Source organism: Pongo abelii, chromosome 11, assembly GCF_028885655.2.
Source record: "Pongo abelii isolate AG06213 chromosome 11, NHGRI_mPonAbe1-v2.0_pri, whole genome shotgun sequence".
In the NCBI taxonomy this organism is placed as follows: Eukaryota; Metazoa; Chordata; class Mammalia; order Primates; family Hominidae; genus Pongo; species Pongo abelii.
In genome coordinates, this window is record NC_071996.2 from 139,668,122 (window position 1) to 139,694,442 (window position 26,321).

Genomic DNA, 26,321 nt, shown 5'->3' on the forward strand with positions numbered 1-26,321 from the left:
CAGAACTTCCTTCGATGGCACTGGTTCCATGCTGTTGAGTGGCCTCAGACTCTCACACATTGTGAGTTGGCAGAAGTGGAAGTGAATTCACTCTTTCATGAGCAAAAAGCTTAAAAATGTTGTGTATTTTAACCTCATATTTTCCCCCTTCTAATCATCACTCTAATAATCAATCACAGATCCTGAGAAAGATTCTATGTGAAGACATACATCCGAGTACTGTTTCTTCCAGTGACAATTTTTTTTTTTTTTTTTTTTGAGACAGAGTCTCACTCTGTCGCCAGGCTGGAGTGCAGTGGCACAATCTCGGCTCACTGCAACCTCCACCTCCCGGGTTCAAGCAATTATCCTGCCTCAGCCTCCTGACACTAGCTGGGATTACAAGCGTACACCACCATGCCCAGATAATTTTTGTATTTTTAGTAGAGACGAGGTTTCACCATGTTGGTCAGGCTGGTCTCAAACTCCTGACCTTGTGATCTGCCCTCCTTGGCCTCCCAAAGTGCTGGGATTACAGGCATGAGCCACCGTGTCTGGCCCCAGTGACAATTTTTACAAAGTGTGCACAGTTGAGGGGAGAGTTCTGAATTCTGGTCATGTGGTGGCATACTGTATGACTTGCATACGTTATGCTTTTTGAGGGGTGGGGAGACAGGGTCTCACTCTGTTGCCCAGGCTGGAGTGCAGTGGTGTGATGTTGGCCCACGGCAGCCTCTGCCTCCTAGGCTCAAGCGATCCTCTCACCTCAACCTCCTGCATAGCTGGGACCACAGGCATATGCCACATGCCCAGCTAATTTTTTTTAAATGTGTTTTTTTCTAGAGACAGGGTCTCCCAATATTGCTCAGGCTAGTCTTGAACTCCTGGGCTGAAGTGAACCACTGCACCCAGCTTGTGTTGTGCTTCTGAGTAATTTTTAATGATGTGAGAAAATGATCACAGTATAGTGATCAATAAAAAATGAAAAAAATACAAATTATTTGTATAGTCTTATCTCAATTATGTACATATACATGTAGATTCAAAGAAAACTCATTGGAAGGAAATACACTAATTCACAAAGGTTATCTCTAAACAGTAAGATTATGGGTGATTTTTTTTTTTCTTCTTGAGCTCTTATGTGTTATTTATGTATTTCCTATAATGAAAATTCTGAGATCAAAACAATGATTTTCTTTGTGCAGTTGGAAAGTCAAAATAGAAACAGCAAAACTAAAGTTATCTTTGATTCCTTAATGTTGCACAAAGGAGGGGCTTTCAGTTGAAAAAAAAGACACGTTCTTTCCTTAAAAGAATCCGCTGGCCACGGGTGCAGGCTGTGCCAGCCAGTTGTGTAGCGCCCCAGCCACATTGTGTAGCGCCCCAGCCAGTTGTGTAGCGGGCCCCGCTGTGCAAGCACAAGCCACATGCAAGGGCTGAGAGAAAGCTTCCCTGCCCCCTCCCTCCATCGCATCCCCCATGATACTAATGTGGGCTCCGTTACCTCCACAGTACGGGGTGGACGTCATGGCCCGAGATGCCCACGGGAACACAGCGCTGGCCTACGCCCGGCAGGCCTCCAGCCAGGAGTGCATCGACGTGCTGCTGCAGTACGGCTGCCCCGACGAGCGCTTCGTGCTCATGGCCACCCCCAACCTGTCCAGGAGAAACAATAACCGGAACAACAGCAGCGGGAGGGTGCCCACCATCATCTGAGGAACAGCCGTGCCCGCCTGCTCGCCGCACCGGGGACGCGGCAGCCTCGCCGCATTCTCGCTAGGAAGTCGCAGCACGTGAGTCCCGTCGCATCCCCTCCCTCTTCCTGGTGGCCGTCCCCCTCCCGCCCACCCACTCTCACCCCAAAAACAAAATCACAAAACCTGGACATCCTCAAGGGGCGAAGAGGCGGCCGGGAGACTGCAGAAGTGGCTCCTTTTCATAAACTCCCCTAAACCACAAACAGGAGAGAGCGACGGGCCTCGGCCCTTTCATGATAGCACATGGCGCAGGACCCTTGTCCTGGGGGCACAAGGGACGGGGACGCAAGGGGGAGGGGAGGCGAGGAACAAGGAGAAGGGGCAACTTTCCTTAATTGGCATTTAAGCACATAGTACATTTCACCTCTACCAAACGGAACACTTGGATTCCATCTCTTCTCTGAGGAGCTTGACGGCATAAATCAGAAGCAAGCACAGAGTTTGTCAGGTTTGAAGCCCCTATGATGGTATGTGTCAAATCAGTTGTAGCTAATCTGTCCAGGGAGAATACTGGCTTCATTACACTTGTATAGTTGAGTTCTTCCAGCATTACTGCTGTTTAATAGAACATGATTAGTCATCACCGAGAAGAAAGCATATTAGCCGAGGAGGTAGTTACGCGGCACGCTCCGGTGATTGCCACGATGTGATTGCAATACTCTTAGAAGCATCATATTATCCCAGACATGTTCTTTCAAGCCCTTGGAGCCCTCCTTTCTAAATTCACTGTCATAATTTAGTATCTGTTTAATTTTTCAGTCCAAAGAGAGGAAATCAGTCGCTGAGTATTATTTGACTCCGGTCTCCTTGGTGCAAAAACAAAATGGGAAAAATAAATAAGAATAACTCAGAAATTCAAAAGGAAACCACAAATTCAGCTAATAATAGCATTTCGAGTATATTTCGTAAACTAAGTAAATACACAAAAGGCTATTTTTTCCGACCGTAAGAGATATTTTATGTCCTTTTGCCGAGGTGGATGTGTTAGTCTCAGGCCCTCCTGGGCCACATTGCCCAAGTCACACAGGCTTCTGTGTTATGTATTTAGATAAGATGTGTGAAAATATATTTGAATAAAAGAAGTTCATAAATATGCATTGATTTTTGTACAGACAAATGGCACCTCTCTTAATTTATAAATTGAACTGGATGTGAACTAATAATGTGCAACTAGTTGAGATAAGAGGGTTACAGATCATTGTACATGGAAAATATTCCCAGCAGTAAACACTTCCATTAATGTGATCTACAGCTTTTAAAAAGGAGCATCTCAAAATAAGATGGTGGTACAATTTGCTTATTAAAATTGAGAAAGAAAAAAAAAAAGACACACTGGAGTATATTAGAAAGGAAAAAGAAGGAACGTGGTTTCTCATGATTGAAAGCATGATTTAGATCGGATACGGCTTTTGCTAACCAAGGACCAAGGGGCTCTGGCAAGATGGGGTGGTTTTCCAAATGCCAGACCGAGGTGCCTTACGAAGGCAGCTGCCGATGGTTCTGTGGCACAGACTGGCTCCTGAGAACCCAGACAACCTTGACCCAGCAGCCCAGCCCTCCACGCTAGTACCTCACCTGATTTCCATTGTCGCGGTATCTGGCGGTATCCGGCCGCTTGAGACGTCCGCCACCTTCAGTGGTGGTAGTCAAAGGTAGTCAACCAAACCACAGCATCCCTTAGGTTAAAAGCAAACGGGGCAGCTTTGCCCAGAGCTCATTGGCAGTGTGACAGGGGGAGAAGGGTTGTCACAATGGAAGATGAGGACACTAGAATCATGTAGCACAGAAACACGAAGCCGCACGTGCCGGCAGCCTCCGGGGTGTTCCTCGCTCTCGTATATTAAACCTTATATTTTATAAGAGTTTTTCCTCTTATTTCACTTTTTAAAAAAAATTAAAGTAGGTGGGGAAAAAAATAAAGCTTTACACAGAATTTATATGTGGGTAAGTGTTTCATGGAAATTTCTAATCTTAACGAAGCTAAGTGGAGCTCACTCGTATCCAAAAGTATAACAGGTGCAGAAGCCACAAGTCTGAGAACCCTTGACGACAGTCCCATCGTCCTGCCATTTGATGTTTCAGTCTGCGTTTCATCACTGTGTAGCTATTGTAAATGTGAATAGAAAAAAACAGGTCATTGCCTATTTTTGAAGAACGCGTTGGTGTTCGAGTCCACTAGACACACTTGCTCCACATAGCCTTCACCATAGACTCTGTAGTGGACACAGATATAGCATAAATGAAATTGTTAAATTATTTCATTGTAGTTAATTCCCACTATAGGAATGCTTTATCATAGTGAAGCTTCTTTTGAGAAGAAACTGAACTCCTTGAGGCTTCTCTTTGGGATGTATATGAGTGTGTACATATTATTCTATGTGTTTATAATATAATATTTTCCCAAATGACTTCTTGTCTCACTTTGCCTTCCACAACCTGAATGCCAGATTGGTTTTGTCCCTTCCTGGCCCCCAGCACGGGCTGCCATGACTCCCCCTCAGAAAACACAGCCCCTCCCCTGCCATTCTCAGCGACGTCCATCTGCTCCACACCGCAGCCGCTTTCTAGGGCCCAAGTTTTGGTAGCAGAAGGAAAGGCAGTTTTTGAGGGTCTTTCGAAAAAAAGAAGACGGGGCAGCTTTGCCCAGAGCTCGCTGGCAGTCTGTTTGTATTTCAGTGTCTAACCAGAAGTCCTTTCTTTGCTGACTGCACTCTCGTTCCCACTTTCAAGCTAATTACCACCAAGGCTGGGAGAGGCAAGGACTGAGGGCGGAGCTAGGAATAACTCGTTTGAGAAGGGGGTAGAGTTTTCTTTGTTCATTTCCATGTTCAGTTCTGTGACGTGACGATGACAGATCACCACTGCAGGATCCACCTCACCTTTCCTGTTCAGAATTAAAACTCTCCCTTGATGAGAAACAGCCAGCTGAGGGAGGCCCACGAGCGGCCTGTGTAACCCCATGGGTGATCTGGACACATCTGCACCCCCACGTTCAGCTTCGCAGAGACTGAACTTGGCGGGGAGTGGAGGGGTGTGGTGCAGACCTGGCTGCAGCAGAAACACCCCGCAGGGACAGGACTCTGTGATTCTGACCTCAGGTGCTGGGATGGGCAGATGGTTTGCCCCGCCCAGCACCCCAGTCCTGGTCCCTGGTCCCTCTCTCTGTTTCATCCCAGGGAATGAGCAGCTCCAGGGTGAGCAAGTGACAGGTTCCTGAGTCACTGGCCCCAAAACCAGGTGCAGTGTCCTATCTCCCAAGTGTGTGCACAATGTATATATGCACCGGAAAGGAGAGTGAAGGCAGCGGCTCGCTCGCCAATCACAGGGTTCTCAGATGCAGGAGAGAGCGGGATCTTACTGAATTGCATTTCCTGCAGAGCCCCTAGTGCACAGGCCAGTTCTCGGCAGTGGCTTTTCAGCACAAGGGCCTTGCATTGAAGCTCCCTCTTCTGAGATTTTGCCCAGCCCGATGAGGCCTGCATGGTTCCGGCCTCGTCATCCAGTGTAGATACCCGTCTTCCCATTTTTGTGACATCTGCACATTTGGGGTCATTGCCTGTATCTGCATAGGAGCTGTTGCTAACCTTGTTAGGGAGAAACATGGTCTAATGAGAAAGACAGACCCCTAGCCTCAGCGGGCCCTGCCATCCCTCCAGAGGATTCCTCTGCAGCTCTGGGCAAGCACCCAGCTTCCTGGGCTCTTTTTCCTCATCTATGAAACTTGCAGGGTGCAGTGAGGTTTCAAACCAGTGTGATAAATGTTGGCCTCACACCTGGCCCAGGGGATGCTGGGAAAACAGGAGCACTTGTTAAGAACAGAAACACTGATGGGACCAAAGCCAGTGCACATGCCAGGAAACCTGCCCGTGGCTGACACTGTTCTCCAGCCTGCATTCTGGGGAGGTCGTGATGGGCATGTTTGCCAGCCGCCCCCAGTAGAGCCCAGGACCCTCCTCTCCGAGCTTGCCATTGCCCTGCCCTGCCCTGCCCTGGCCTCCACATGGCGGGGAACAGCATCAGTGAGGTCCTTGCTCCCGGAGAGTCTCTCTGAAACCTGCCCACTTTTCTCAACATGCATATTCCGCTTTGTAGTCTGAGGTTGATTTTCTAGAGGCGAGGAAGGGGCTGAGTTCTGCCCTCGTGCTGTTCGCTGGTGCTGATCAGGGCCAAGACGACCCTTCCCTCTCCCCCACAGCCTGTTGAGGTGCCGTTGACGTGGACAGCGCCCCTCCCTTAAGATGCCCCCTTGCCGTTGCCATGAGCCTCTGTGACTCACGCGTGCACTGGGCCTTGCTTGGTGCTCCCCTCCTCCTCCTGTCTGAGATTGGAGCTTGGTGGAGAGCACCCCAGGTCGCTGTGCTTGGCTGCAGGCCCATCCCTCTCTCCCCATCCCTGGGTTCCCAGCATGTTTTGTGCTTGAGTGCTTGAACTTGGTGGACTCATCTTACCCCACAAGAGTGACCTGCTCAACCTGCAGCCTCCAATGTGCCATAGGCGCTCTAGGTCCCTGTGGCGCCCGGGACACCAACTCTCCCTCCCTGCACTTAGGATGTTCTGGAAATGAGGGGAAATCCACGTTCCTGCCCCGGGAGGTGGGAAGCCTGGCAATGATGTAGCTTCCCCTGAGATGGGGTATGATAAGGCCTCAGCAACTACTCAGGAAGCAAAGGTGTTTGGAAAGCAAACTCCAAACCTCCAGAGGGGCCGCTCCGCTCCCGGCATGGCATCTGCTCTGCTTCCGTCCCTCACCCCCTGCACAAGGTCATTGAGACTTTTCTAGAACTCCCCAGGGTTGTATTTATGGCCTTCAAGCAAACAAATTGAAAAGCAGTCAAGAAGGAGTTCAGGTAGAAAAGTGCTGGAGACACACATCTTTCCTTCAAAGGAAATGTAATTTATTTCCAACCGCTGCCTCAGACGGGGGTTTCACTTGTTGTGAAGTCACATCTTGAATAATTGTCACCCTCATCCTTCCCCAGAAAGCTAAATAAGGGCCTTTGGCATGAATGCGTGCGTTCTCCACCTTTCCACGGCGCGCGCTTGGATTTCTGAGTGGCTTTCTTCAGGGAGTGCTTGTGGTCATGTGTCTTTAATGCCGCCCCCGTCCCCCCAGGCCAGGCCAGCATGCCCAGGTGATAGTGAGTGGAGCCAGGAGACCCCCCCTGCCCTGCCCAGTGGACAGATCTGCCCCAGCCCTGCTGTGTGGCCTTTGGGGATGGGCCCTCTATCATTTAACCACGTACATTAGGTTGCTTTTCAGCGAAATGTCAGCTTTTCTCCCATTATGCAGGAGAGAGAAGGGGCGCAGGTGTATCTCCTTGGAGTAGCTGGATCACTAAGAAACAGTCCTCAGACTGGTCCTTCCGACACAGCCAGAGAGTGATCTCGATCGCTGGCCCCTGGGATGCTGTGCTGTCTGTGATTAGAGAGAAGTGGCCAGTGCCCCGTCTGTGATTAGACAGAAACCGCTATGGCAGACTCCTCCCCTCTCCATGAAGAGAGAAATATTTACTTAGATATTACTGTTTCAAGACACAAACTTTCTTCCCCTTAGAGAAGAAATACTGCCCTTAAATAGACTGTTGAAATATTAATGCCCCCCCCCCCCCCATTTAATCGGTGTGTCTGCGGCTTTCTTCGCATCACATGTCCGCATTGGCAGGTGATTCTGGAAAGGGATTCTGGGAAACCAACAAGTCTTTTTTAAATCTGTGAGTTGTATGAGAAGGTATTTAAGTTCACCGGTGTAGTAAACGCCCACCCCAGAGCAGCGGTAAGCAAACCTAAATCTGAAAACCCATTCTTACTGTCTTTCACCATGAGGTGCTGGTTTTGGTGTAAAATGACAGCACTTGGTTTGGGGTTTTGCACCTGTTTGGTAGAACTGTTCTTGTCTGAGGCCCTCACCCTCTACAGATAGGCCTCAGGGCCTGGAAGTGGGCACATGGGGCCGGAGTAGCCAGCAGAGACTTGCAGGGGCTCTGAAAGCCCCAGAGCTCAGGCCTGAGGCTGCGAGGTGAGACCAGCAGGCAGCTGTGGCATCCATCCTTGGGACACCCAAGCTGGGCAGCCGCTCCGTGTGCCCAAAACAGGATATCCTCATGAATGTGAGGAGAGGCTGGCTCAGAGCTTGGTTTTCATTTTGACCTGGCACAGGGTACCTGTAGGGAGCAGCCCCCCAACCCGAGGATGGTGAAACCATATGATAGAGACTCCCTGTCAAAGTCCACGTGGGACTGATCTAGAATGCCCCGTGGGGGAATCGCGTGGCCTTTGCCTTGAGATACAGGTGAAAGAAAGGAACCAAACAAGGCGTGAGTGTGTCGGGGAGTCTTCGCAGTGGAGCAAACCCCCCTAACACACCAGCTGTTGGGAATAGCTGCCCCTAAATTGGATTAAACCCTCATCTCCCTGCATCTCCCTGGTGCTGAACAGTCTACACTGGCCCAGGAAGCTAACGTCTGAGCTGCTTGGAGAGCTCTGGTAAACAGAAGACACTGGAAGCCCACTCGGTCAGCAGCTGGGCATGAGGATGTCAAGGGCCTTTGGACTTGAGGAAGGACAGTCCAGGCACATGGAATCCTAATGGGCCTCACGCAGACACTGGCAGGCAGCCCAGCCCCCTTCCCAGTACCACAGCCCTGGGGTGTCCCCTGACATTCCTGGAGGTCCCTGGGCACAAATGCATTTCCTGCCTGGGTTCTCAGGGTAGCAGAACAGAGAAGGCTCCAAGGGTGTTGTGAGTGAGCCAGGGGGCGGTCTGGGGAGTGGGTCTCACGCACTGCTCAGGTTGGCACATGAGGGACCTCGCCCACCCCAACCCAGCCCCAAGGGTCCCAGCAGGGTTCTCAGCACGGCTGTTTTGAGGGTACACAGGTGGATGGAGAGGGGTGGGGCAGTTGCATGGTAGGTGGCAAAGTGTGCATTTAGAAGCTGCTTCGTGGCATTAAGAACGGGAGGAGAGGGACCAGCACTGTAATGTTAGAAATAATTCCTTCTTGCAGAGTTGAAAAGCATCGGTTTCCCTCCCACAGCTGGGTTTTTGTGTCTGAAATACATCTAATTCTCCAGACTGCAGCCCCTCTCAGCCCTGAGCACCTGAGCTCTGGGGAGGCCCTTATTCGGCTCAGCCTGGAGAGGGGAGGATCGCACGGATCCCGGGGGCAGGTCTTCTGCCCTGGCGCTTCCCTTCTGCCAGCTTGGAATTTGGATCTCATCTTGCCACAGGGGTGTGTTTCCTAAAGGGGAGTCGGAGCAGGTCAAAGGTGACAACTGAGATGCATTTCTAGGCAGGGGCAGGGAAGGCCAACCCACCTTGCAGCCAGTTTTCTGTTTCTGTAAATAGCAGTGTATAGAGATGGAAGGGCAGCGTGGGTGTATCCACAGATGGGTTTAGGTGTTTTTTTTTTTTTTTTTTTTGGATGTTTTCTATTACCTCATTCAGCAACTTTATGTTTCACAATGACTCAATGATGCTTTATTTATATTGTTTGTACTGTAATTAAAACCATTGACAGACATTTCACTTTGCTTGTTATTTCATATGATCTTGTTTTGATTAAATATGCCAGTTTGTATTTTACTGCCTTGGGATTTTTTTTGTGTCCGCTGTACAGTATTCTAAGGGAAAAAGAAAAAGATGTGTAAAGTAACAGAGAGAGGTGGCTATGGTGTAGAGACCTCTTTCTAATAAAGAAATGAAAATATGTCTACACCGCTTCCGTGGAGTTTTTTTTTTTTTTTTTTTTTTGGTGGCGTTGGTCATTTGTCACAACTAATTGTGTTTCTAAGCCCAGGCAAGGTAAATCAGAGAGAAAAGGGGCTCTGTCTGCTGCAGGGAGGGATTGCCCCAGGCCCGAGGGAATCGGCAGGCGAGTTCAAAGTCGGAATGGAGAGAGATTGGGAGTGCCTCTTCTGACTTCTTCCTTTACAAGGACAGAAACTCCAAGAGAATGTTCTTTGCCCAGCCAAGGTTGACTGGGCCCAGAAGTTCCAGATGCTTCTGTATCTTTGCACTGTGGCACACTGCCCCAGGTGTGTCGTAAGAACTATTCCCAGCAGGTGGCTAGCAGTAAAACCATCCCAGGACTCTATTATTAAGACCATTATTATCATTAATATTACTGTAATTTTTGCATACAAACTACATTATATCTCCCCCCCACCCCCCACCAAAAAAATCCCAGAAAACTGGCCAGGCACAGTGGTTCACACACACCTGTAATCCCAGCACTTTGGGAGGCCAAGGCTGTTGGATCACCTGAGGTCAGGAGTTCGAGACCAGCCTGGCCAACATGGTGAAACTCCGGCTCCACTAAAAATACAAAAATCAGCTGGGCATGGTGGGGCATGCCTGTAATCCCAGCTGCTCGGGAGGCCGAGGCAGGAGAATCGCTTGAACCCAGGAGGCGGAGGTTACAGCGAGCCGAGACCACGCCACTGCACTCCAGTCTGGGCGACAGACCAAGACTCCATCCCAAAACAAAACAAAACAAAAATGCCACCACTAATTTTGGGAATGCCTTCCAGAGACTCTTCTCTGCAAATACAGGGGTGTCCTCTGCCCCTTACTCTTCCATTCAAGAAACAGAGAACCTCGTGATCTCATGACACATTAGTGACATTTTTTGTTGAAGTTTTCCCATGGTGTGGGAGCCCATAGTGCCACAAAATACCTCGTGGACAGTCACAACATGGAACGTGAGGCTACAGGCAGGGCAGCCCCTCACCCAGCACACAGACCTGGTCACCTGCAGTCACAGGACACCCACAGGCCTCATGCACATGGGTACCGGGCTGACTTGTCTTCTAAGAAATGCGGAAGAAAAAAAAAAAAGCACAAGGGAAGGTGCTTTTAGGAGGAATCAATGCTATTTAAACGCATATAGATGGCCGAGCACGGTGGCTCACGCCTGTAATCTCAGTACTTTGGGAGGCCGAGGTGGGCGGATCACCTGAGACCAGAAGTTCCAGACCAGCCTAGGCAACATGCCAAAACCCCGTCTCTACTAAAAATACAAAAAATTAGCCAGGCGTGGTGGCGCCACATGCCTGTGGTCCCAGCTACTTGAGAGGCTGAGGTGGGAGGATTGCTTGAGCGCAAGAGGTGGAGGTTTCAGTGAGCCGAGATCATGTCACTGCACTCCAACCTGGGTGACAGAGCGAGACCCTGTCTGGAAAAAAAAAATGCGTATTGCTTATCTATTGAATTTAATAACAGATTTACAAAACAGCAGCTTAAATAAATGAAGGGTTTATTTTTCCTCCCAAAAGAAGAAGCCTGGAGAGAGGCAAGCCTGGGCTGGGCAACAGCTGCAGAGTCTGCTGGGCCCAGCCTCCTCCCGGCCGTCTGGTCAACCATGGCTCCCGGGTGCTTGTGACCTCTGGGCACCCCCGAGAGGCATCTCCAGCATCTGCATTCCAGTGAGAAGAAGAGAGAAGGTGAGAGAAGAGGCAGCTGAGTCGGTCCCTCTTAACCAGCTTCCCCAGAAGCCACCCTCATGCCTCCACTTACACACCACTGACCAGACTGGGCGGGGTCCCTCAGGGCTGCAAGGGATGCTGGGAAATAGGGGGAGGGGGTGATGTGGAAGGATGGGGAGAGCAGTTTTTGAATAGGCGGCTCACATCCCTGCCCAGCCACCTTCTTGTTTCCCCACCATTCACACGCATCCTTCGGTCAGCACACAGAACACTCCCTCCCTGGAAGAGACCTGGGGGCCAGGCTGTCCCTGCCCTGCTGCTGCTCAGTGGCTCCTCCTCTGTCCATAGCATTGTCCACACCCACCTTCCCTCCAGGGCTCTAAGTAAACCTCAGAGTATCTGTCAGCCTCCTAGGAGATGTCAGGGCCCCAGGGTAGGAAATGGAATTACCTTCCTAGACCGAGGTACTTAAGCCAGGTGCTCTGGGAAGCTATCAGGTCACAAAAGCAAGACTGAATGTTTAGATTTCATAGCCAAGACTTTTATTGTGAAGACTCTGAAAAGCTTCCCTCGTGACCCAGGAAGGCAGAACCTGGACCACACCTTCACCACGCTAGAGGCTCAATACGTGTTTATTGACCACACGAATGAATTCAGTGCCCACGAATCTGGCCAGGGGATAATGGGAATACTTTCACATGTGCCTAAAAATGTTCATGTCTATGGTATTTAGAGTAATAAAATATTGGAAGCAAGGTCAAAGCCCAACAGGGAGAGAGTTAAATAAATCATCGTGCATCTGTAAAGGGGAAGATGATTTAGTCATTTCAAACTGTGTTTATCACATGGGGAAATAATATAAATTAAAAATTAGGATATAAAAAATATTTACAGGAGTGATCTCTAATTAAAGATATTTTAATATCCAGGGAAAAATATACAAAATGTTAACAGTGCTGTCTTTCTCTGGGGAATTCTGTGTGGTTTTTTATTTCTTTCTTTATACTTTACTGTTCCCATTTTCTCCATTAGCATGTACAGGTTGAATATCTTTAATCTGAAACCCAAAATACTCCAAAATACAAAACTTTTTGAGCACCAGCATGATGCCATAAGTGGACAATTGCACATCTGACCTCATGTGGCAGGTTGCAGTCAAAACTTGGTTTCATGCACAAAATTACTGAAAATGTTGCATAAAATTACCTTCAGGCTATGTGTACAAGGTATGTGTGAAACACGTGAATTTTGTATTTAGATTTGGGCCCTCTCCCCAAGATACTTCATCGCAAATATTGCAAAATCTGAAAAAAGTCAAAAGCCAGATCACTTGTGGTCCCAAACATTTTGGATAAATGATGCTCATCCCGTATTGTAAAAAGTTACATTGAGGCATATCTTGAAGCTCACATTTTGCCACAGACTTTAAAGAAAGTGTTTGGGGTTTTTTATTAATATATTGTTCTCATGCTGAAATTGGAGAAACCATTGGTTAACTACTTTGATCCTGAAAACAAATTGATTATAAGTTAGGAAGCAGCCCAGGCACGGTGGCTCACACCTGTAATTCAAACACTTTAGGAGGCTGAGGCAAGAGAATCGCTTGAGGCCAGGAGTTCAAGATCAGCCTGTGCAACATAACAAGACCCCATCTCTACAAAAGAAAATTTCTTTTTTTTTTTTTTTTTTTGAGACAGGGTCTCACACTGTCGCCCAGGCTGGTGTGTAGTGGCACAATCTCGGCTCACTGCAAGCTCCGCCTCCCGGGTTCACGCCATTCTCCTGCCTCAGCCTCCCAAGTAGCTGGGACTACAGGTGCCCGCCACCATGCCTGGCTAATTTTTTGTATTTTTAATAGAGACAGGGTTTCACCATGTTAGCCAGGATGGCCTCCATCTCCTGACCTTGTGATCCACCCGCCTCGGCCTCCCAAAGTGCTGGGATTACAGGCGTGAGTCACCGCACCTGGCCCAAAAAATTTTTTTTAATTAGCCAGGCGTGGCATCGTACACCTGTAGTCGGCTTCTCGGGAGGCCGAAGTGGGAGGATCGCTTGAGACCAGGAGTTTGAGGCTGCAGTGAGCTATGATTGCACCACTGCACTCCAGCCTGGGCAACAGAGCGGGACCCTGTCTCTAATAAAGAAATAAATAAAAATAAAAATTTTAAAAATTAGGAAGCATTGCAATAAGGAGCAAACCAAACTGTAAGTTACAGAATCTGAAGAAATAAAGTTCAAACTGACTCCTGACCACAGCATCCAAACACAGCTGGGAACCTTCCAGAAGGCCAACCCTGCCTCCTGCTGCCCTCCCAGCCCCCTCCTCTCTCACCAGGGGACCAGCTGACTCCTGAATGTTCTCCCCTTGCCCTTTCTTGTCCCTCCCGGGGATCGGATCCTGCTCTTCACCTTTTCCTCCACCTGGGAAGGCCCTGCTCTCTGTGGCTTCTTCCTTGTCATCTCTGGGGTCTCCGATGAACTGTCCCTTCCTCAAAGAGGCCTCCACACCTGGCCCCTGGCCCCATCAGGCTTCCCTGCTCTTGTGTTTGGCAGTCCTTCTCCACGGTGCTCACCACAGGCCTTTCCTTGTGGGATCGTTCACCTCCCCTGAGCTCCAAGGCCATGGATCTATGTGAGTTACACCCAGGGCCCAGGGCCCAGCCTGAACGAATATCCACTGACTCAACCAGTGAATGAAGGAAGGAACAAGCTCTGGCCCATCAATGGTCTTGCCTTCCTTGGAACAATCGAGTGTCGAGTGTCCAGCTGCAGCAGCAATTTTCTTTGGGTCTACTTTTCAGGAAACCAAACCTCATTATAACTGTGACAGGACTGAGGACAAAACATGGGCTGGGGGGGACGCACCCAAGGCACCCTCCTTCCAAATTCCAGCCAGGCCCGCCCAGTTCCCCTGGAAGGAAGGGCCAGGCTCGCTCACCCTTCCCTCCTCTGCTGCCCATGGCACTTTGGTGGAACCTCAGCCATGGCCTGTGTCTCAGGGGCCGGGTCCCTTGTTGACCTGCGGGCTCTCCCCCAGCCTGGGCTCGCACAGGGCTCCTGGGCTCGCACAGGGCTCCCAACCCCGCCCTCGCTACACCTGGACCTGTCCGTGGTGACAGCAAAGATGACAGTGCAGCTGTACAATGGACAAAAGCCTGGCAGTCCATGCCAGCCGAAAGTGGGGAGGAGTTACGATCAGCCCTACTGTCTCCAGCACGTTCCAAAAAGCCACTCAGTCGCAATTTATCACCACTAGAGTCCAGTAAGGCTCCTAATTGGCCCATAAATGTGGTCCAGTAACCGCGCCTGACATCCAAAGACACTGCAGGCAATTAGCACTTATTTATTTGCATATGGTATTGACCAATGCGCTAGCTGCACTCACTTTCAAGATCTGTTTATTTTTAAAGCTGGAGGGGAAAAAAAGCCCTCATTTACTGCACTATAAGGGGAACTACCACACACACACACACACACACACACACACACACACACACACACACACACACACACACACACACACACACACACACACACACACACACACACACACACACACACACACACACACACACCACTGGCAGGGATGATAGGAACCTGGCATCGCGCTGCCTCTGGCTAAGGGATTCAGTGATTCACTTGTGTGCAGGGTCCTCTCAAGATCTTACAAAGTATTCAATAGATGCAACCTGTCCAGGTGACTGCCGGTGCAGCCAGCAGCAGCCTTCTTGCCCGGAGGAGGCTGAGGGGATGGAGTAGCCCGAGGGGATGGAGTAGCCCAGGACTGCACCCCACCTGTGTGGGTTTTCCAAATGTATGGCAAATTGCCTTTGCCAAACCGCACTCAGCTGGGACCGCAGGCACACACCACCATGCCAGGCTAATTTTTGGCAGAGATGGGGTTCCACCATGTTACACAAGCTGGTCTTGAACTCCGGGGCTCAAGCGATCCATCCGCCTCGGCCTCCCAAGGTGCTGGAATTGTAGGTGTGAGCCACCACACCAGCCTGAGATTAAACTTGATTTTAATTTGTTCTTTCTGCTTATTTGAATTGTTTGTCTGAAAAATTATTATTTCTATAAAACTATTTTTAAAAGAAGGAAACAAAATGAAATGAACAATGACCAACCCCCCAGAGACAGGCAATCTTAGGGTATGGATATGTGTTCTGGCATTCTGGCATCCTTTTTAAAATATACATGTACTTTTTTTTTTTTGACGGAGTTTCGCTCTTGTTGCCCAGGCTGGTGTGCAGTGGCACAATCTCGGCTCACTGCAACCTTCACCTCCCAGGTTCAAATGATACTCCTGCCTCAGCCTCTTGAGTCCTGGGATTACAGGCACATGCCACCACACCCAGCTAATTTTTAGTAGAGACAGCGTTTCACCATATTGGCCAGGCTGGTCTCGAAGTACTGACCTCAGATGATCCACCCACCTTGGCGTCCCAGAGGGCTGGGATTACAGGTGTGAGCCACGGTGCCAGGCCACATGTACTTTTCAATTAAATTAAATTTTATTTTATTTTTGAGACAGAGTCTTGCTGTGTCACCCAGGCTGGAGGGCAGTGGTGCGATCGTGGCTAACTACAGCCTCGACCTCTGAGACTCAAACGATCCTCTCACCTCAGCCTCCTGAGTAGCTAAGACTACAGGTATGTGCCACCACACCTGGCTGATTTTTTAATTTTTTGTAGAGATGGGGGTCTCACTATGTTGCCCAGGCTGGGCCCAAGCAATCGTCCTGCCTTGGCCTCCCCAGTGCTAGGATTACAGGAGTGAGCTGCTGTTCCCCACTGTACTTTTATTTTAAGAATAAAATAGCATTCTTCAAACCATCTCGTAGCCTATGCTTCCCTTCAAATGTTTGTGTTGAAAAATGTCACGCCAACAAAGAAGTTGAAGAATGGAATCGTTCAGTGAACACCCAAAGATGCCCATCTCTACTCACTAGTTGTTAACATTTTAATACACGGCCATCTCTCTAGATAGACAGACAGACAGACACTATGCTGAATTTTTTTTTTTTTTTTTTTTTTTGACAGAGTCTCCCTCAGTCACCCAGGCTGGAGTACAGTGGCACAATCTCAGCTTACTGCAACCTTTGCCTCCCGAGTTCAAATGAGTCTCCTGCCTCAGCCTCCTGAGTAGCTGTGATTACAGGTGCACACCACCACACCTGGCTAATTTTTTTTTTTTTTTGTATTTTTAATAGATGCGAGGTTTCACCGTGTTGACCAGGCTGGTCTCGAACTCCTGACCTCAGATGATTGGGCTGCCTCAGCCTCCCAAAGTGCTGAGATTACAGGTGTGAGCCACCGCGCCCAGCCACATTTTAAAGTAAAGGAGCTACAGCAGGATTTTTCAGCCTTAAATAAATAAATAAGCACAAGGACTTTCTACTCTGTAACCACAAGACCATGATGACTCCCAGGAGGGGTACCATTGGTATGATATAATATGCAGTCCCTATTCAAACTGCCTCAATTGTCCCATAATGTCTTTCTCAGCTGATTTTTCCCCTTATCCAAGATCCAATCAATAATCACACAGAGCTCTTAATTGTCATGAGAACCTACTTCTTAAAACTTAAATGAGCATGAACAACTTTTCATGGCAGAAAAAAAAGTTCTCTAACAAGATTCAAACACTTAACCACTGGGAATCAGGCTGCTCGGCTCCCCATACTTCACCAATATGGGGGTCACTTTTTTTTTCCAATTTGAAAGGCCAAAAATAGGTTCTCTTAGTTTATCTGCATTTTATTACCATTAGGGGTAAAATTTTTTATGTTTAATGGCAAATTCTATTTTGTGTTGTTACCCTTGCATATTCTTTGTTCACTTTTGTATTTATCTTTTTATTTTTATTTTATTTTTTATTTTTAGAGCTGGAACCTTGCTCTGTCACCCAGGGTAGAGTGCAGTGGTGTGATCATAGTTCACTGCAGCCTTGAACCCCTGGGCTCAAGCTGTCCTCCCACCTCAGCCTCCAGAGTAGCTGGGACATTAGGCACAATATTTTTGTTACTGATGTGTTAACTTAGAGGATACTAACCCTTTATATAACATAATGCGTTATAACATTTATCTCATTTTTTCCTTTTTAATCTTATGATTTTTTAATGTGCAGAATTTTAACACTATGAACTCAAATCAGTCTTTACCCTTATGATTCCTGCCTTTGGTGCTATGCTTAGAAAACCCTTCCTTGCAGCTGGGGAAGGTGACTCACACCTGTAATCCCAACTCTTTGGGAGGCCAAGATGGGCAGATCACCTGAGGTCAGGAGCTCGGAGACCAGCCTGGTCGACATGGCGAAACCCTGTCTCTACTAAAAATACAAAAACTAGCCGGGGGTAGGTGCCTGTAGTCCCAGCTGCCTGTAGTCCCAGCTACTTGGGAGGCTAAGCAGGGAGAATTGCTTGAACCCGGGAGGTAAAGGTTGCAGTGAGCCAAGGTCACGCTATTGCACTCCAACCTGGGCAACAAGAGCAAAACTCCATCTCAAAAAACAAAAAAAAGGAAAAGAAAAGAAAATTCTTCCTTGCTCAAGAGTATCCAAAACTCAGTTTCTCTCTAGTAGACTTCTATTATTTTATGGCATTTTATTACATTTAAATTTTCATTCATTGTTCATTTGTGAAATTTTTACTTTTTCCAAATGGTTAACTATTTGTGCCAATTAAACAATAGGATGGAAGTCTTTTTTAATGGATGACACGTAAATTATGGAATATCCACATGATAGGTTAGCATTAGCCATTGAAAAGAATCATGTAGACCTACATGTGCTGACATGGGAAGATGTTCAGAATATACTATTAAATAAAACATTTGGCTGTGTGTGGTGGCTCATGCCTGTCATCCCAACACTTTGAGAGGCTGAGTCAGGTGGCTCACTTGAGCCCAGGAGTTTGAGACCAGCCTGGGCAAACTGGCAATTCCCCGTCTCTACAAAAAATACAAAAAATTAGCCAGGCATGGTGGCAAGCGCCTGTAGTCCCAGCTACTCAGGAGGCTGAGGTGGGAGGGTCACCTGAGCCTGGGAGGTTGAGGCTACAGTGAGTCATGATCTCACCACTGCATTCCAGCCTGGGCATTGGAGTGAGACCCTGTCTCAAAAAAAAAAAAAAATTCAAGTTGCAGAGGAGTGTATGGACATGTAGCATAGGACCTCAAAGCAGAGGCTGTGTGTGCTCACACATGCACATACACACATACACAACACATTCTGTTGTCCCTCTTGGTTTCCTGTCTGCCCCCTCCTCTTTTGATTTCCAGATGTTGGAGGCCCCAGGACTCAGTCCTCAATCTATGATGTTCTGTACCCATGGTACTTTCTAGGCAATCTCATCTAGTCCCAGAGGGTCCAATATTTGCCTGTGACTTCCAAATTTATATCTCTAGCCTTGCCGCCACTGTGGATTCTAGACTCATATCCACTGATGAGTAGGTATTCAATGTAGTTAGGAGTGCTTTTGGCTGCAAATAATAGAATCCTCAAATAACAAATGCTTGTACTAAAGACATTTAATTCTATCACATAACAATATATTTAAAGGTAGACAGTCCAGAGCTGGTCTGTGGCTCAGCAATGTTATTTCTTTAAATTGAGTTGCTTCATTTTGCTCCACTATCATTAGCAAACCGGTTGCCACCTCCCAGTCAAAAGATGGCTGCCATGACTCCACGCATTCCATTCATGTCCAAAGCAAGAATAATGGGATAAAGAGATGGAACTTGCCACATCTATCGTTTCTATCAGGACAGTAAAGACATTCCTAGATTTTCTGGCATCTTCTAGCAAACTTTCCCCTATGACTTTCTCATTGGCCAGAACTTGGTCACATGGCCATGTTTGGTTCCAAGGGAGGTTAGAAAAGCAAGTATCTATCCCTTCCAGCCTCTGTTCTGTTGGTGAGAAAGAAAAAAGGAGCCGAGAATAGGTGTTGCCGTCGCCAAGCAACAGTGTCTCCAATGGCGAATAGTCACCTCAGGTGTAACTCCCCAAACGGAAATGCACAATTCCTTCCCAGTTCGACTCTCCTAAATATGCCCCATCTTGGGAAGCAGCACTCGCCCTCCCCAGATGCTGGCCCAAATGCTCAGGAGCCATTCTACACTTCTCTCTCTCCCCCTCCTATCAGTCTGTCCTATTGTCTCCAAAGATCCATCCCAGAGTTGACCACATCTCCCCTGCAAATCTGAGCTCAGCGTTACTCCAGTCGCCCCAAGCTGGCTTTCCCACTGCTCCTGCTGCCCCTGGGTTTCATCTTCACTTGGAAGCTAGAATAACCCTCTTAAAGTGAAAGTTGGCGGGCGCAGTGGCTCACGCCTATAATCCCAGCACTTTGGGAGGCCGAGGTGGGCGGATTGCCTGAGGTCTGGAGTTCGAGACTAGTCTGGCCAACATGGCGAAACCCATCTCTACTAAAAATACAAAAAAGTTAGGCGGGCATGGTGGCATGTGCCTGTAATCCCAGCCACTCAGGGGGCTGAGGCAGGGGAATTGCTTGAACCCAGGAGGTAGAGGTTGCAGTGAGTCGAGATCGCACCACTGCACTCCAGCCTGGGCGACAGAGCGAGATTCCGTCTCAAAAAAAAAAAAAAAAAAAAGTTAGCTCATGAAACTCCTGTGCTTGCCACACGGACGACTTCCTGGCATCCCTAGGATAAAAGCAAGACGCTTACCATGCCCTGCAAGATCCTACGTGATCTGGCCTGCCTCTTCTGATCTCTCCTCCTCAAGCTCCCCCCCGACCCCATGCATTGCCCCCCACCCTCAGACACACCGGCCTTGCTTTTTCTGAACAATCTGAATGAGTTCCCATTTTTGCACTTGCGGTCCCCCCCTCGCCCCGCCCCCGCCCCGGCCCCTGCCCCGTTAGCTCCTCATGCAGTCCTCCCGTGGCTCCTCCCTTGCCTTCTTTAGGTTCAAAGCTCATCTCCCCGGAGAAGCACAGCCTGACCCTGTAACTCAGTCCCTACCTCCAACACTCTCTTTTCCCTTATTCCACCTTCCTTGTCTCTGGGGCGCTTACCGCTACTGAGCGATCGCACACCTTCACTGTTACCTGCTGGAGTCTACATCCTCTCCAGAACATGGATCCCAGGAGGACAGGCCACATTTCTACCTCACTGTCCACTTTTTCCCAGCACCCAAAGCAACACCTTGCATATAGTGTTTAGTCAATATACTGAATAAATCAGTTTTGCCCTCCCCTCACTGCTCTGGAAACTCATCAGCTGTAATTACACTGAAATGTCTGCCCCGGCTCCCAGCCCTGGCCACGCAGAGTTGCCAGGTGGAAAGCAGCTGGACAGACCATCCGTGTGGACTTCCGAGTGGCTGCGAGGAGGAACTCACAATCGCTGCTGCTGGCTTTCTCTGCCTGCAGTGTCCTGGTGTGCCCTGGGACCTGCTTTGAGCCAGGTTCAGACGGTCTCTGAAACAGCTGCTCTGCCAAGAACCCAGAATCTGGAGATGGAGACAGATGGGACACAGCAGCCACAGCCTGAGACTCCTTCTTGCTCCAAGGTCCTGAGAATCTCCACCTCCTCCAGCTGCATCGCACCAGAGAGTTGTCCCGTCTGTGGGTTTGGGGGAGGGGAAAGCACCAAGAGCTCAGGAAAGGGCACTTCCTGGCTCGTTATTAGGCAGTAGCACCCCAGATAAATCAGCTCCCAGCCACTCTGCAGGAGTCCACGATGGGGAGCAGGCAGGACTGAGCCAGGCTGCCCAGAGTGGAACCTCAAGGGAGGCCCCAGAAACGTGTGCTTGGGGAGAACCGGGTTGTTCCCTTCAGCCCTGACTATCCCGGGAGAGGCCTGGAAAGGAAATCACTGAAATGTCCAATAGAGGGCGCTGGTTAGAGGCTATGGACCGGCCGGGTGTTGGGAGGCCGAGGCGGGCGGATTGCCTGAGCTCAGGAGTTTGAGACCCACCCTGGGCAACATGGTGAAACCCCATCTCTACTAAAATACACACAAAAAATTAGCTGGGCGTGGTGGTGGGAGCCTGTAATCTCGGCTACTCACGAGAATTGCTAGAACCCGGGGGGCGGAGTTTGCAGTGAGCCGAGATAGCGCCGCTGAACTCCAATCTGGGCGACAGAGCTAGACTCTGTTTTTAAAAAAAAAAAAAAAAAAAAAAAAAGAGGATATGGACCAAATGGGCCAAAAGAGCCAGGCCCTTCCATATGTTCTGTGTATTCTGATTATGGAAAAGTGACCATGATATAGTAATTTTTAAAAAGTCAAGGTACAGAGTAAAACATCTCTGCTAGTATAAAATGCAACACATAAACATATCATTTACCCATTTATATATACTGATGCATGCACAGAAACAATTTCTCGAAGAAACACAAACCACTATGACCTATGTTGGAGCACAATGAGTGGCGTCACCATCTAGCGCTCAGGTAGCAGAGGTCCCGTGAGATGTCAGTTACCTGAGCAGTGCTGGCGGTGGCTTTCACCGTCTCCCACGAGCTGCTCGTGAGTGCCTCTTCCCAATTCTGTGTTCCGTGACATCACATGGGTAGCTGGGAACTGGCCATGTGGGAGTATTTCACCATGGAAATTGGCAAATGCGACAAATCAAGGTCCTCCCCGCCACAGACACCCACCCCCAGAGCCGGTGGTTAAGCCTTTACCGCCACACCTGAAATAAAGTGTTCTGCTCTATGGAACCTCAAAGAGGACTTTGTGATCACATATATATGTGGAAAATGCTGAATATGGGACTTCAAACAGCCTCTGGGGGCTCAGGCCCCCCATCAGCATAGTGAAGCCTCCCAGAAGAGGTTGAGCAAGAAGGTCTAATGTAACTAATTGATTTTTACATGATACATGTTTTGTTACTATGTTCTCGAGGACATCCTAAGGAAAACACAGTTTTTTGAGTTAAAATCTTTCATGATCTATTTAGACCCATTTGCCTATAGAGTGTGCCATCCCCTCTAAAGCCATGATCCCCTCTAAAGCCATGATCCACTCTAAAGCCATGATCCACTCTAAAGCCATGATCTAAAGCCAGGGCAGCAGAGCCAAGAAGGAGTTAAGCATCCCCTAGCTAGGAGCTCATAATTGTCTCCATCTTACAAAAAAACAGAATGAGGCGTCAAGAGGTCAGGAACCTGCCCAAGGCCACACAACTGTGTGAAAAGGCAAAGCTGAGGCCTGAGCACTCCTTGAAATGTTACTAGCTACATCCCTGGGTGAGTGATCTAAGCCCTGGCTTGGTGGGGTGCATGTGTGTACACATGCTAAACTTAAACCTGATGCAGCCGTAGATTAAAAAGCAAAGTGAAGCATCCCTGGCAAAGTCAGGAACACATCAAAGATGCAAATTATCACCACTACCACTCATTACTACATTGGAGGGTCTAGCCGGTGCAATAGACAAGAATAAAAAGGGGTATAAATGTGGGAAAAGGAGAGAGAAAACCCACAAAAAAATCAACTGCACACTGATAACATCTGAAATTTTCGTGTAAGATAAAGGTTCCCATTTATAATAGCAACTGATATTTGTTAAGCACCTAGGCGTGCACTGCAGAAGGCATGTGTGAGCCCCACATGAGCAAAATTCTAAATCTTTCCAGAAGCACAGCAGAGACCTAAACAACAGGAGAGCTGGCCCGTGATCGCGCGCAACCAGACTGTATTGTGAAAATGTCACCTTACTTTATCCTCCAGTAGCCTATAAATTCAACACATTGGCATTCAAAAGTCCAAATGGGTTTTTCAAAACAACTCAAATAGATGATTCTAAAATTCATTTGGAAGAGAAGATGCGAAAAATCAGCTAAGAAAAAGTGGAAAATGAAGAACAACAAGGAAGAACTCCCCACACCAGGTATCAAAACTAGAAAAATTAAGATGATGTGGCGTTGGAGCAGGAAGTAACAAATAGATCAGGCCGAGCGCAGTGGCTTATGCCTGTAATCCCAGCACCCTGGGAGGCCGAGGCCAGAGGATCACCTGAGGTCAGGAGTTGAGACCAGCCTAGCCAACATGGTGAAAACCCATCTCTACTAAAACTACAAAACTTGGCTGGGCATGGTGGCTCATGCATGTAATCCCAGCACTTTGAGAGGCCAAGGCAGGCGGATCACAAGGTCAGGAGTTCAAGACCAGCCTGGCCAACATGGTGAAACCCCGTCTCCACTAAAAATACAAAAATTACCCGAGCGTGGTGGCGGGCGCCTGTAGTCCCAGCTACTCAGGAGGCTGAGGTAGGAGAATTGCTTGAACCCAGGAGGCAGAGGTTGCAGTGAGCCAAGATCTCGCCACTGCACTATAGCCTGGGTGATAGAGCAAGACTCCATCTCAAAAAATAATAATAATAAATAACAAATAAATAAATAAAATTAAATAAAATAAATATGAAACTTAGCCGGCCGTGTTGGTGCATGCCTATAATCCCAGCTACTCAGGAGGCTGAGGCAGGAAAATCACTTGAACCCAGGAGGAGGAGGTTGCAATGAGCAGAGATCACACCACTGCATTCCAGCCTGCGCAACAAGACGAGACTCTGTCTCAAAAACAAACAAAACAACAAACAAATAGATGAGAGTTATATCTAGGTTCTAGAAGAGGGACCATAAACATATGGGAATTCAGAATCCCATAAAAGTAGCACATCACATCAATGGAAAAAATGAACTATTTATAAGTAGGGAGGGACAGTTGGCCAACCATTCAGGGACAAGTATCCTTAGACTCCTGCCCTGCCACAGGCAAAAATAAATTCCAAATAGAATTTACCTAGCAAATGCAAAATCCAAAAGTATTAGAAAAATATGGCATATTTTTAGAATTCTGGACTGAAGAAGGCTTGCCTCATCAAAATATAAAAAGCAAAAGCTTAGAAGAATGGACAGATTTTGCCTACATAAAAATCATACAGTAAAATGCATCGTTTGTCTTTTCTTAGAGGCTTTTTCCCCCTCAGAACTTTAAGCAAGGCATCAGCAATAGGAAATACAAAGGCTAGAAGAAAATAAGACTTTGACAAATCTAGTCAGGAGAGCATTCCTGAGGACACTCGCATGAAACCTTCAAAAAGTCAATGTCATGGAAGGGGAGGTAGGTGTTCTAGAATAAGAGCGACTCATATTTGGCTGGGCGCTGTGGTTCATGCCTGGAATACCAGTGTTTCGCGAGGTTGGGGTGGGAAGATTGCTTGAAGCCAGGAGTCCAAGACTGCCTGGGCAACATAGTGAGATCCCATCTCTACAAACAAAAATTTAAAAATTAAAAAAAATTTTTTTTTTTTTGAAATGGAGTCTTGCTCTGTCACTCAGGCTGGAGTGCAATGGAGCAATCTCGGCTCACTGCAACCTCCACCCCCTAGGTTCAAGCAATTCTCCTGCCTCAGCCTCCTGAGTGGCTGTAATTACAGGCACCTGCCACCATGCCCAGGTAATTTTTGTATTTTTAGTAGAGATGGGGTTTCACCATGTTGGTCAGGCTGGTCTTGAACTTCTGACCTCAAGTGATCTGCCTGCCTTGGCCTCCCAACGGGCTAGGATTACAGACGTGAGCCACGGCACCCAGCAAAAATTTTTCTTGAAAGACAGACTAAAAATCGTAATAATCAAATGCAATTTATGAACCTTGATTGCTGTTTTTTTTTTTTTTAAGCTATAACATACGAATCACCTGAGGAAATCCAAATATGGACTGGGAATTGAAGGCTACTGTAAAATTGCTGATAACATTTTTAGGTGGGTGATGATTTCAGAGTAACCTAGTCATATGTCTTTATTCTCAGAAGATGCATGAAGGGTTTAGAGTGATTCAACCACAAACAACAACAAAAAATTAGCGACTATTGAATGTAGGTGACGCGTATACAGGAGTTCACGTGCTATTCTTTTAATTTTCCTATATATTTAAATTTGAGAAATAGATTTCATTAGATAAGATGTGATGCTAGAATGGGATTTATATAAGCTATGATCGTGAATAACAAAATAACCCACCATCCTACTGAAGTGCTAGAAAGTTACCAATGCCCCTGAGTATTTCTCCCATAGAGGTAACCTCTATCTATCTTCAATGCTGTGCTAATTGTTCCCTTACTTGTTTTTTTTTTTTTTTTTTTTTGAGACAGTCTTGCCCTGCTGCCCAAGCTGGAGTGCAGGGTGCAATCTCGGCTCACTGCAACCTCCACCTCCTGGGTTCAAGTGATTCTCCTACCTCAGCCTCCCACATAGCTGGGTTTACAGGCGTACACCAAATTTACTCTGGGCCCAAATTTTTATTTTAATATTTGTTTCCTTAAAGTCCATTTATTGCTCATATTCTCTATGCTGGAAATATGTACATAGCATGAATTTTTAATTTATTTTAACTTTCTCTGACCTAATTTCTCAAATTATTAAACAACATTTTTGGCCAAGCGTGGTGGCTCACACCTGTAATCCCAGCACTTTGGGAGGCCGAGGCGGGCAGATCACCTGAGGTCAGGAGTTAGAGACCAGCCTGGCCAACACGGTGAAACCCCATCTCTACTAAAAGTACAAAAAATTAGCTGGCGTGGTGGTTTGTGCCTGTAGCCCCAGCTACTCGGGAGGCTGAGGCATGAGAATCACTTGAACCTGGGAGGCGGAGGTTGGAGTGAGCTGAGATCATGCCACTGCACTCCAGCCTGGGTGACAGAGTGAGATTCTACTTCAAAAAAAAAAAAATTATACCAGCTGATAACTTTATTACTTCCTCTTCCACGTCATTGAGCACAATGCATTGAAAACCACCTGACTTGCAATAGGTTTATAAAGCAATCACTAGTCATTCACTTTTTCAATTCTGACATCAATATGTCTCAGTGCACCTAAATCTGACAATCTAGAACTTTCTGCAACCTGCGGTGATGCATCAAAGAAAAGATTTAGGCATGGGGAAGGGAAAGTAGGAAAATCATCACTTGTGAAAGGGGAAGTGGGAAAGGGGAAATGCAGAGAAGAGGACATTTGGAAGTTTGTCTGAATAGATTCCCTGAAGACTGTCAGTTTCTTGTAACTCCTTGGAAAATCATTGTGTGCATCCCTGTTTGAAACCATTGTTCTAGAATACATCCCTAAGAGTAGAGCTGCTGTGTGGTAGGCTATGCATGTGTTTGACTTCACAGGACAAAAGCCAAACTGTT

At 47.7% G+C, this 26,321-nt stretch overlaps 1 protein-coding gene across 12 annotated transcripts in view; it reads left to right on the plus strand.

The window, feature by feature from the left end:
• AGAP1 (ArfGAP with GTPase domain, ankyrin repeat and PH domain 1) overlaps positions 1-3,069 on the plus strand; it is a 635,310-nt gene extending 632,241 nt beyond the window's left edge. For all 12 annotated transcript variants that reach the window (XM_054550021.2, XM_024243256.3, XM_024243257.3 and 9 more), the window contains one exon: positions 1,492-3,069. In XM_054550021.2, coding sequence (XP_054405996.1) covers positions 1,492-1,695 — 204 coding nt within the window. In that variant the 3' untranslated portion in view covers positions 1,696-3,069. The remainder of the gene's footprint in view (positions 1-1,491) is intronic.
• The last annotated feature ends 23,252 nt before the right edge of the window (positions 3,070-26,321 follow it).